Source organism: Diceros bicornis, chromosome 18 (genome assembly GCF_020826845.1).
Source record: "Diceros bicornis minor isolate mBicDic1 chromosome 18, mDicBic1.mat.cur, whole genome shotgun sequence".
Classification (NCBI taxonomy): Eukaryota; Metazoa; Chordata; class Mammalia; order Perissodactyla; family Rhinocerotidae; genus Diceros; species Diceros bicornis.
In genome coordinates this window covers 811,724-824,643 of record NC_080757.1, presented here as the reverse complement: position 1 = coordinate 824,643, position 12,920 = coordinate 811,724, and the positions used below count along the sequence as shown (strand labels likewise).

Sequence of the window (12,920 nt, the reverse complement as noted above, 5' to 3'; positions counted from 1 at the left end):
TTTCTCTTTGCTTTCCCATTTTGGAAGTTTCTATTGAGATACCCTCAACCTCAGAGATTCTTTCCTCAGTGGTGTCTGGTCTACTAACGAGCCCATCAAAAGCATTCTTCATTTCTGTTACAGTGCTTCTGATCTCTAGCATTTTTTTTATTATTAGATTTTCCATCTCTCTGCTTACATTATCCATCTCTTCTCGCATGCTGTCTACATTTTCCTTGAGAACCCCTTAGTGTATTAATCAGAGTTGTTTTAAACTCCTGGTTTGATAATTCCAACCCTATCATGTCTGCTTCTGATGCTTGCTCTGTCTCTTCAAACTGTTTTTTGCCTATTGGTATGACTTGTAATTTTTTGTTGAGAGGTGGACATGATGTACCAGCTACAAGAAACTGCGGTAAATAGGCCTTTAGAGATGGGGTGGTGAGGCGGGGGGAGGAGAAGCATTCTTTTGTCCTAGGATTAGGTCTCAGTCTTCTGAGGAGCCTGTGCCTCTGGTCTGTGCACTTCACAAGTGTGTCTCAGTTTTTCCCCCCTCTTGAGTGGGACAGGATGGTGAGAGGAGCTGGAGTTGGGTATTTCCCTTCCCCCAGGTCAGTTAGGCTCTGATAAACCACAGCAAGTTAGGCTCTGGCACAACAGTTCCCTTGAGGGCAGGCCTTGATAAGAAGAATAAAATATTCTGGAATATTTCAAAATAGTTACTTTTTTCCTCCCTCTGCCAGAAACACGAGGGGATTTTTTCTGAGCTTCACTGTGAGGACCTGGTAAAATTCCTGGAAGTAAAACTCACAAAAGCGTGGGGCTCCTATGACTGGGTCCTACAAGGGAGCGTTTTTGGGTCATGGAAATGTTCTCTGTCGTGATTCTGGTGGTGATTATCCTTTAAGGAGGTCAATTTCACAGAGTTTAAATTATGTCTTAATAAACCTGATGCAAAAAAGGGTAATAAAGGCAATTTTTTAAGGCTTTTGAGTATTCTGCCAAATTGCCAACCAGAAAGGTTTTATCAGTTTATTTCCACCAGCCATATCTGAAAATGCTGGTTTCTCCAAACCTTGACCAATACTAGTGATTATAATTTTTAAATGATTATCATCCTAATACAGAAAAAGCACTTCAAGTTTAATTTCTTTACTAATAAAGTAATCTGTACACATGTTCACTGTGGTTTTTTTGCTTTAAGGGAACTTTCTATTCACATCCATAGTCCATTTTTCTATGGGGTGTTCGCTGTCTCCTGTGGCTGTAAGAAGTCTTTCAAGTCACCCCACGGCGACTGTCCAGCCCCTCTGGGCCTTTGTCCCTGTGCTGGTTCAGGTCTTCACTCTAGCCCCTCTGGATCCCTACAGCAGCCTCCAGACGGCCTCCAGGGTTGGGGGCTTCCACCAACTGACCCCACGCTGCTGCAGGGAGTGCTCAGAAACACCAGCGGGATTTATGGTAGCCTTGCTCAAAAACCTCCAGGTCTCTCCGTGCCTGTGTCCCGAAGTGCGCACTCCTGATTGCTGAAGAGCCTGCCTGCCCCTTCAGCTCACCGCCAGCCTCTCCCTCCACCCCCGCCCCAGCTCCCCCCACGCATCTTTGTGTCTGCACATCCTGTCTGCTCACCACTCAGCCTCGCTCTCGTCACTTCTCTGCCTTCTCATTTCCACGATTCGACTCAATTCTCACTTTCCCCAAGAAGCCTGCCCTGGCTTCCTCCTCCTGTGTGACCACAGAGCCTGTGACACGGTGCTAACCAGCTGTCTTCCAACCACAGCCATCAGCTCCTGAGAGCAGAGGTGGGCACAGCGGTTCTTAAGCACTGCGGCAGGTGCTCAGCACACGTCTGCTGAAGGAACGCCAACAGAAAAAGCATTTACTGTTTTATTGCAAAAGGAAGAGCTTATCAAAGAAAATTTGGAAAATCGAGGAAAGTTAGAGAAAGAAACATCTACATCAGTTGGCTGTATTTCCTACCTTTTCTTTTTTTAAATTTACCACTTTTTTTTTTAACATAGTTGTAATTTAACTGTGTAGGCAACTTTGTACGAAACTTATTTTTCCAGGATCCAAGAATGCAGGAAACGACTAATTGTCTATAGAATTATCCAGGCGTTCTGGTTTGAGAAAGGTGTGCTGAGCTTCATTCTTGCTTTACTGCCTGGCGGGGGAATTTGGGGACAAACAGAAGACAAGAGGGATGACATTTACTGCTAGCAAGCACAGTGCTAGGTGGTTTATGTAAGTCTCTTCTTCAACTTCTTTTTAAATTTATTTTCATTGAGATATAATTGACATGTAACATTGTGTAAGTTTAAGGTGTGTCATGTGTTGACTTGATGATTACAACTCAATTTTCTTTAATAATGCCCATGGGAGGAATTACCACAATTGTATTGATCAAGAAACCAAGGCTCTGAGAGGGGAGTCAAGGAGCTTACGGGGCGGGGAGTCACAGATCCAGACCTCAAAGTGTGACTCCCGGGCTCAGCCAGCACTCGGTGGGGTTAGCCTCCAAGGGACACTTCTGAGGACAAGGCAGCATTCGTTAGGTTTTGGAAGAGAAGCGTGGCTCATTATTCACCTGATGATAATTTTGGTTCCTGAAAATACTTGGGGATAAAATAGTTCAGCCCAGATGAATGCAGTTATCCAAGTGTAAAATGGTGCTGTTATTCCTAAACTGGAATCTGTCAATATGACTGAAACTGAGTCTAAACTACATGCAGCAAGAGTTGCCGGGAGGACTTTCAAGGGAGGCGACCTCCCTAGGCCTGGGGTACAAGCGGCAAGTCCATGAGACCAATGACGGCGGGAGCCAAGGATTCCACGAGTGTGAGGACAAGGGGCCCAACGCGACAAGGACTGTGCTGGAAGGGACAGCAGGGGCAGAACGTCCAGGGCGGCAGCAGTGGGCCTGGGGCAGCTCCCTGACACCACCTCACGGCCCTCTCAGAGCCGTGTGGCTCACGTGCCCACGAGCAAAGATGCAGCCCACAAATGGAGATCTCTGAGCTAGACGTCGCCCTTGCTGTTCAAATGTAGGATGGAATCCTCCCAAAAGTCCTGCTCTGCCCAGAGGAGCAGGTCCCAGGACAGACCTCAAATCAGGGAGCGGGTGCAAGCGCTGGGAGGTGGGGACGTGCACTGCCCGATGACGGGCGACAGCATCAGTGGCCTACTTCATTTAGCAAGAGATGTGAAAAACAATACCATAACCGCCAAGGTTTTCAGGAAAAATGGCTCGACCCAGGACCCTGTAAAGGTATCACACTTCTGTCCACAGCCCCCATTAGGAGGATACGCGGACCACATCTAAGCAGAAGGAGAGGGTTAGTTTTCAAACTACCAACCACCTCAAGAGCCAATTTTTTTTAGATATAATTCACATACCATAAAATTCACCAATTTAAAGTGTACAGTCCAGTGGTTTTTAGCGTATCTGCCATACCAAGATAATGGCTTGTCTTGCTGATGGCTCCGTGTGCACTGGACGAGAACGCCTGTCTGCTGCTGCCGTGTGGAGTGCCGGCGGGTGCCGCCCATCCCGCTCAGGGCTTCCACCCCAACTGGTGTGCTGTCCACTTATTCTTTCCGTTATTAAGACGGGAATAGCAAAACTTCTCACAATTGTGAATTTGCTTATTTCTCCTTGCAGTTCTATTAGTTCTTCAAAAATACTTATTCAATTTATTAAACTAAAAACCAGTTCACCCACTTCTCCCACTCCCCACCTCCTGCCTCTTGCGACCACCAATCTGCTCTCTGTGTCTTTGAGCTTGGTTTTCGTTTTTTTGTATTTTTTTTAAGATTCCACATATAAGTGAGATCATATGATATCTGTCTTTCTCTGTCTGACTTATTTCACTTAGCATAACGCCCTCGAGGTCCGTCCATGTTGTAGCAAATGGAAGATTTCATTCTTTTTCATGGCTGAATAATATTCATACACACACACAATTTCTTTATCCATTCATCTATTGGACAATTAGGTTGTTTCCATATCTTGGCTATTGTAAATAATGCTGCAATGAACATAGGAGTGCATGTATCTTTTAGAGTTAGTATTTTCATTTTCTACAGATAGATACCCAGAAGCGGAATTGCTGGATCGTATCGTAATTCTATTAATTCTTTGAGGAACCTCCACACTGTTCCACAGTGGATGCACCTATTTACATTCTGACCAACAGTGCCCAAGGCTTCCCTTTTCTCCACAGCCTTGCCAACACTTGTTGTCTCTTGTCTTTTTGATAGTAGCTGTTCTAAAAGGCATGAGGTGATAGCTCACTGTGGTTTTGATTTGCATTTTCCTGATGATTACTGATGCTGAGCATCTTTTCATGTACCTGTTGGCCATTTGTACGTCCTCTTTGGAATGACGTCCAGCCCATTTTTCAATTGGATTGTTTGTTTGCTATTGAGTTGTATGAGTTCTTTATATATTTTGGATATTAACCCCTTATCGAATATATGATTTGTAATTATTTTCTCCCATTCATTAGGTTGTCTTTTCAGTTTGATGTAGTCCCACTTGTTTATTTTTGCTCTTGTTGCTTTTGCCTTTGGTGTCAGATTCAAAAAATCATCGCCAAGGGCAATGTCAAGGGGCTTATCACCTATGTCTTCTTCTAGGAGTGTTATGGTTTCAGGTCTTACATTCAAGTCTTCAAGCCATTTTGAATTAATTTCTGTGTATGGTGTGAGACAGGCACCCAGTTTTCCCAGCAGCGTTTATTGAAGAAACTGTCCTTTCCCCATTGTAGGTTCTTGGTTCCTTTGTAGTAGATTAAGTGATCATATTTGCTGGGTTTATTTCTGGGCTCTCTATTCTGTTCCACTGATCTATGTGTCTGTTTTTATGCCAGTACCACACTGGTTTAATTACTTTAGTTTCGTAATAGTTTTGGAATCAGGGAGTGCGATGCCTCCAGCTTTGTTCTTCTTTCTCAAGACTGCTTTGGCTGTTCAGTTTCCCTATAAATTTTGGCAATTTTGTGCTTCCATACAAATTTTAGGGTTGTTTGTTCTATTTCTGTGAAAAATACCATTGGAATTTTGATAGGGCTTGCACTGAATCTGTAAATTGCTTTGGGTAGTATGGGCATTTTAACAATGTTAGTTCTTCCAATCCATGAGCATGGAATATCTTCCCATTTATTTGTGTCTTCTTCAATTTCTTTCCTTAATGTCTTGTAATTTTCAGTGTACAGGTCTTTAACCTCCTTGGTTAAATTTATTCCTAGGTATTTTATTCTTTTTGATGCAATTGTAAATGGAATTGTTTTTTTAATTTCTCTTTCTGATAGTTTGTTGTTAGCATATAGAAATGCAACAGATTTTTGTGTATTGATTTTGTATCCCGCAACTTTACTGAATTCGTTTATTAGTCCTAAAGGTTTTCTGATGGAGTCTTTAGGGTTTTCTACGTATAATATCACATCATCTGCAAATAGTGACAGTTTTACTTCTTCCTTTCCAATTTGGATGCCTTTTTTTCCTTTTTCTTGCCTGATTGCTCTGGCTATAACTTCCAATACTACATTGAATATAAGTGATAAGAGTGAACATCCTTGTCTTGTTCATGATCGTAGAGGAAAAGCTTTCAGCTTTTCACCACTGAGTATGACGTTGGCTGTGGGCTTGTCATATATGGCCTTTATTATGCTGAGATACGTCCCCTCTATGCACGCATACCTTGTTTTATTGAGCTCCGCAGATACTGTGATTTTTATAAGACCCTCCACCAGCAGAAAGATTACAACTCGCTGAAGGCTCAGACAATGGTTAGCATTTTTTAGCAATAAAGTATTTTTTAATTAAGGTATGTACATTTTTTTCTAGACGTGCTATTGCACACTTAATAGACTAACATCTATTGCCAATCCTCCTCCTTTTTTTTGTCCCCCAAAGCCCCAGTAGATAGTTGTACATCATAGTTGCACATCCCTCCAGCTGCTGCATGTGGGACGCAGCCTCAGCGTGGCCGGAGAAGTGGTGCGTCGGTGCGCGCCCGGGATCCGAACCCGGGCCACCAGTAGCGGAGCGCGCCCCCCCCAACCGCTAAGCCACGGGGCCGGCCCTGCAATTTAAGTTTTGTTAAAACATATATATATTATATTTAATATGCATCAAAGAAAAACTAGAAACACATCAATGTTAACAGTGCTTCTATTGCTAGGCGGTAGGATTGCAGCCATGGGGTTTTGCCGCTGTCTCTCCTTTGTTTATTCTGGCCATGGCATCCACCATCCCTGCACCCCTTCCTCTGCTAATGGCACCTCAACTTTTCTCTGCAAAGCCACCCCCATCCTTAATGGAACGTAAATCAGGATGCCCACCCTCCCCTGGCCAAGGGCTGGCATGTGACCTGAGCTCAGCTGGTAAGCCTCTCTCTCCTGGGAACAGGAATCTTGGGCAAAGAAACCCACAGATGGAGAATGAATGGAACTGCAGTGGTTCTCAAGCAGATACGCTGAAGAGACCTCTGTCGGCCCGCAAGCTGTTCGTCTAAGGCCTGCTTCTTCAGATTTTCCTTAGATTCTGAGCAAACCAACATCCTTCTAATAAATTCTACTTTTGTTTAAGTTAGCCAGAAGCCATTGATGCTGCCTGTGAATAGAGAGTCCTAAGTGATATCCTCTTCTTACACGTTCACTGGATTCCAAACCCTCTGCAGCGAGCATGTGCTGCTTGCAGAAGTGGCTAAGAGCGCGGGCTCCGGGACGCACAGATCTGGACCCAGACCCACTGCCTGCATGATCAGAGACCCAGTATGTGGGCTGCCTCCCCTCTCTTAGCCTTTCTTGACTTGTCAGCTCAGAAGCGTATTTTATTTCACAAGGAGCTGTGGTAAGCCTTAAAAATGATAATAAAGGTATAGTGCCTGGCATATTAGAGGTGTGAAATAAATGCCAAACGCTATTACTGAAAGATGTCTGATAACTCTCTGTTGCACAAATGAATCTATGCGTCCAAGAACAAACACTGAGCGTGTAAAACATGCCAGGCCCTGTTCTGGGGCTGGGGTCAACAGGAGGCAAGAGAGTCATGTCCCCGCCCTCAGGGATCCTGCACTCTAGCGCAGGAGACAACAGATAACAAGACAGGGACAAAGAAATAAACTCAGCTCAAATGGTGTAAGTGTCACACAAGAAACAAGGTCTGAGACATGGAACAAGGCAGAGAAAGAACACACTTTAGACACGGGCAGGAACTGGGGGGGGAGCGGGGCTGAGCCCTAATGGATGAAGAGGAACCAGGCACGCAGAGCGCCCAGTATGTGAGAGCGCGGAGCAAGAACACCCGGCATGCTCAAGAAACAGAGGAACGTGGAGCATCACGAATGGAAAGGAGGAACTTAAGACAGGTGGGAGAGGTGGCTGGGCAGGGCCTTGTGGGTTATGGTGAGGAGTTTGTGTGTGTGTGTGTGTATTTAGTTCTATTTTAAGTGCAGTGGGAAACCATTAAAAGGTTTTAAAGTAGGGAGTTGACATGAGCTGCTTATGAAAGACCTACTCTGGCCCTGTGTGGAACTGAAGTAAACAGGTTAGGAGGCCATCTTAGTAGTTCTGGAAAGAAATGCTAAGGTGGTGGCAATGGGGAGCGAGAGAAGTAGACAGATGCCAGACAGATGTAGCAACAGCATCAACAGGAAATATGACCTCCTGATGTGCTGGATCTGAGGGGTAAGAAGATGTCACTGGGATGACAGCCTGAGAGGGAAGGGACGGATGCGGGATGGGGACATCAGGACCCCAGGGACAGACACATCAGGTTAGAGCTGTCCGGAGCTCAGAGGGGAGTCCTGGCTGAGGCTACAAAAGGTATGATGGTGGGAACACAGATGACACTGAAATCCACGGGAATAGATGAATGACAGCCAACCTATTAATCCAGTAACTACTGGACCATCCTCCTAACGACCCAGTGTAATCCCAGTTGAAATCGTTACTCTGGCCCAGCAGTTCTCCAACTTAAGGGTGCACCTGGCGGGCTTGTTAAAAGATACAGAATTACTCCCTGAATTTCCAATTCAGGTCTCAGGAGGGGCCGGAGAATGTCCTCTCCTAACAAGGGTCCAGGGGATGCTGACCCCACTGGTCTGGGTGATCTGACTTTGGACCACTGCTCTACTAGACACAGTGGACCTGGCCTTCAGTCCTAACTCCACACTTACTGACCGTGCGTAAGTCATTAGCTCCCCTGAGTTCCACTAAACTCATGTTCCTCGTGCTAAAAGAGTGTAGGGACAACCACGGAATGGGGTGCTGTGAGCATGCGATGAAATGGTGGGCGCCGAGCACCTCGCGTGACACCACTATAACCGCGTGGTAAGTGTGAGTTCCCGTCCCATTTAAAGCACAGAAAAAGGCACTTAACGTTGGCTGACGGTGCACGTTTTGTTTCTATCACGGAGCCGGAGAGAGGAGAGGCGATGTGAAGACCCTCAAGAGAACTGCTGAAGGTTGTGCCAAGCCTGCAGAGCAGGGAGGTTCTGGCTCCAAATCCCACTCTCCTGGACTGGGGAGGCTGCCCTGACTCCCCAGGGGAGGGGGCCGGGCCCCAAACCACCTCTGGTGTGAATGCCTGCCTCCTGGGCAACAGATCTTTCCTCTGGGTTTGGCAACCAGACATCCCCAACTTCCAGAAAAGCCTCAGTTTCACGTAATTCTATTTTTTTCAATAAAGATAAAGTGAGGAGTGTGTACCAAAACATAATTTAACGGTTTCACCTTTGTCAGACTTTTCGTGTAAATAAATTCACATGCCCTAATATTTGGGTTTGGGTTGCCTCCCACCCCTCCCCTGACACATTTCTCTCTGTCCATCCTTCACAAATGACACTGTGCTAAAGTGTGGATGGTCACTCTTCCCAGAGCACCTGGCATCTTCACCAGGCTCCATCCAGAGACCGCAACAGAACCTCAGACGGGGGCTAGGGAGGGTCTTCAGGACAGCAGACCCTGGCAGAAAGACGGGAGGGATCGACAGGCGAAGAGGCAGAAACGAGCTGCCCCAGCCGGCCGGCAGCTGCGCTGAGGGTCAGCGCCCTTCTTGCTGGGTGTGCTGAACGCCAGCACCCCTTACCTGCCACACGTGGGGGAAAGGCGACAAGAGGCGAAGCCCCAGCCTGCCCGAGCGAGCTGCACGTCTTACCTTCTCATAGGGACAGTACTTGTACATCTGGATGGGGCTCGTGCAGATGAAGACGTCAGTGCTGCGGGAAGAGGAAGCACAGTGAGCCTGCCAGCCCACGGCCGCGGCCTCCTCACCCCTGCCCTCCCACTCCTCGGGCACCGAACCCTCTCAGTGTCTGTGCCCGTCACCCGGAATGGGAAAACCCGCTGCCCCGCGTTGCTCTCCATACCAGAGACATCCGCCAGTCCCACCGCCCTGGGCAGCCATGTGCAACCCCACCCTTGGCCCAGGGAACCAGCACAGGGGTGGGCATCTGATCTATGGCAATTCTGCATGCCTGGACCTAAAAGGTTAGCTAGGCTAATCAGTGCCCTCTCTGAGATCTGAACAGGGAAAGACTGAGCATGGAAAGATTTAGCATGGAAAGGAGCATTAAAAGGACGCAGAGCAAGTTACTTGAGGAAGAATCAGGGCCTCATGCAATTCAAAGTAAAGAAACCTGCAAGGAAGAAGTCTTCCTAAAATGTGTGCCAGCCAAGCCCTCTGTTAGGAAGGAGCAGAGAGGAGGAGCCCAGATCCATGCGGCTAAGCTCCCTGACAACAGGAGTCCCCTCAAGGCGGGCGTGGGCTGTGCTGAGGAAGGCCCCTTCCCCACGGTCTGTGGTTCCGTGCTGGGTCCATGTGGGGGCTGACCTCCCAGGAGCCTGCCTCTCTTCACAGCCGCAAAGGCCCCAGCCCCTCACTGATAGAGCCAGCTGGTCCCAACGTCCTCATAAAGCCGGCAACTGCCTGTGGAACTGGCATCTACTGGCTCGTCACACTGAGCCTGTGGAAGACTGTATTTTTCTGGCTCCTTTTCTCTTTGGCAAATGAGTCCCCTGGGAGTCATGCGTAAGGCGGCCACGTCCCTGAGGAGAAGGCCCGTGTCCTCCAGTTCCCCGAGTCTCCACTCTCAGCACTGCCTCTGCCAAGCTCATGTGCCCTCCCACGTGCAGGCTCGGTCCCCTGGGTCCTCAGCCTTTCCCCAAGGTTCTCTCACCGCTGCCTGCACTAAACCTGGCCTCACATGAAGGCCCCGCCGCCCCTGCAGCCACCGAGTGCAAGCTGCTTTCTTCCCACACCCCACATGCTTCAGGGAGGAAGGTGAGGAGAGTCTTCCTTGTTCTCCACGCCACTTCCAGACCACTGCTCCTTCACACTCCTGACTCCTACAGCCACAGCCCTGCTGCCCTCGTCGCTGTCACCCACACTGGCCCAGTCACTGCCCCTTGCGCCCTCTCCCACCTCAAGGGCTCACCGTCGTCCCTCCATCCCATACCGATTGTCGTCCTTCACCGTAACATGTACACATACACTACACACATGCAGATCCAGCCCTCGGCCCCTCAAGTCCTAACCTGCTCACCTCCAAAGACCCCACCCACCCATCTCCATACCTCCCCCACGGCCGCCCCTGCAGCTGTAATCACTTCTGCCCAAGTCTCAATTTCACGCTTTGCCTCTGGGACCACCACCTACTGTCCTTCCAGTAAACTCATTCTAACTTCTTCTGCTCAATCCTTCAACCTCATTGAGACAGACAACCCGCTGAGGCCCACCACCCTCCCATCACCACGCCCACCCGCCTGTCCTGCGGGGTTCTCGGGCCAGCTCTACGTTCACTCTGCTTGCCCTTCTCCTCCTCCACTGAGGTCTGTTTTGCCAGGCCCCTGAGAGAACCCACCTGTCCAACTTCTCCCACCTGCATCCAAGCAACTCCACGTTGCTGGAGAAAAAGAAAAAAACTCACACAAACAGTTTGGCCAGTTTCACCTTCAATTCATAACCACAACCCCCAGGCATCTGAGCCCCAGCCTTCCTCCAGGGCCCTACTGTACGCTCACTTACTGCTCTCCTGTCGCAGCACACCTTCCCCCACTTCCTGAGACTTCTCAGGTGATGAGACCCCTGGTCTTCTCATCATGAATATGGAAAGTCGCCTGTATCTGAACTTCCTCCTCCCTTTCCACTGCCTCCTCTCTGAGCAGAGCCCTCCACATGTGCCCTGGATTCCATCCCCTGATCTTCACAAGGAGACACTGCCCCTGCAACGTTCCCTCTTCCTATGCTCCCCTTCCATTACCCCGCCCCATTCCGACACGTCCTGCTATCCCCCATCCTAAACATTTATGTACACACACGAAACCTCAACCCCACGCCCCTCCCATTACCGCCCTGTATCTCGGCTCCCTTCGCAGCACAACAAACCCAGCAAGAGGCCTGCCCTTGCTGACTCCACTTCCTCACCTCCTGTGCCCGCTTCAACCACTCCAACCTGGAGTCCAGCCCCTCCGCTCCACAGAAATTGCCCATTGTCACCAAGGACCCTCATGTCACCATATCCAATGCACGCCCCACCCTCCTCCTCTCACTCACCACCCAGCCCGGCAGCCACGCCCTCCTCCATGACAGCTCTCCAGTCCTGGCGCACCTGCCCCTCACCCACCGCCCCAGCACAGTCTCTGGGCCTCCCCGAGCGGCTCTGACCCTCTGTGCTCTCCATCTACATCCTCTGCTCGGCGATGTCACCCAGGCCGAGGGCTTTACACACCGTCTACATGCTGGTGCCCCTAACTCTACCTCCACAGTCCAGCTCTCTCCCGTGTGAGAAGAACTGCCGTTTCCCCTCCTGTGCTTTCCCTCCTGTGTGTCTCCCTTCCTTCACACTATGGCCACACTCACAACGCTTCTGACACCAGATGTGAGGGAAGTGCCCACACCAAGCAATTCTCTGGGACATCAGCTGGTGCCTACAATTTAACTCAACTCTGACACCACCTGCCTGGAAACAGCGTCAGATCCCACGGTTAAGGGCTCAGTCCCACAAGACTACCCCCACTTCAGACACAATCGCAAGTTCAATCGTTAACTCCTCTTCCAGCCCCTCTCCCCTCTCTGGAGAAGAGGTCGGGGCTGACAATTCCAAGCTTCTCATCACGGCTTGCTCTTTCTGGTGACCAGCCCCCATCCAGGAGCCCCCCAGAGTCACCTCAGTAGAACAAAAGACGCTCCTAGTGCTCTTATCACTTGGGAATTTACAAGTGTTTTAGGCTCTGTGCCAGGATCCAGGGCCAGAGACCAATATATGTATTGGGAGCATGTGATTCTCCCCCTCCCCAAACCTGTTCTTCCCTCAGTTAATGACATTACTGTTTATATATCTAGCTGCTTAAGCAAAAAACCTAAAAATCGCTCTTTTTCCTGTCTTTCCTCCACCCCCAATATCCATCACCAGGTCCAACGGGTTCTGCCTCCCAAGCATGTTTCAGTCTGTCAACTTCTCTCTGTGGTCGTCACCCCAGCCCAGAGCACCACCACCCCTCATGCAGCTCCTGCCAACACCTCCAGTTGGTTCCTCAACTTCCAATCCTGCCCCTGCGAAGCCACGCTCCACCCAGCATCCAGACTGATTATCCTTAAACAGCTTTATCAAGGCATAACTGACACACAACAAACTACGCATATTAAAAAGGAACAAAATGGTAAGTTTTCACGTGTGAAACACAGATCACCAGTCAAGATAACAAACACGGCCAGCATCCCTGTCATCTCTCTGCTTGCCCCCCCTGCCCTCCCTCAACTCCTGGGCCCCAGGGAGCCACTCATCTGCTTCCTGTCACCACAGGTCAGACTGTATTTTCTAGAATTTTGTATAAGTAGAACCACAGAGTACGTACTCCTTTTTGTCTGGCTTCTTTTATCCAGTAAAATTATTTTTGGGATTCATTCATGTTGTTAAATGTATCAATAGTTCCTTT

The 12,920-nt window shown here is 48.8% G+C and overlaps 1 protein-coding gene across 5 annotated transcripts in view; it reads right to left on the bottom strand.

The window, feature by feature from the left end:
• Positions 1-12,920, bottom strand: part of NT5M (5',3'-nucleotidase, mitochondrial) — a 64,945-nt gene that overhangs the window by 41,962 nt on the left and 10,063 nt on the right. For all 5 annotated transcript variants that reach the window (XM_058559508.1, XM_058559509.1, XM_058559511.1 and 2 more), the window contains exon 3: positions 9,142-9,202. In XM_058559508.1, coding sequence (XP_058415491.1) covers positions 9,142-9,202 — 61 coding nt within the window. The remainder of the gene's footprint in view (positions 1-9,141; positions 9,203-12,920) is intronic.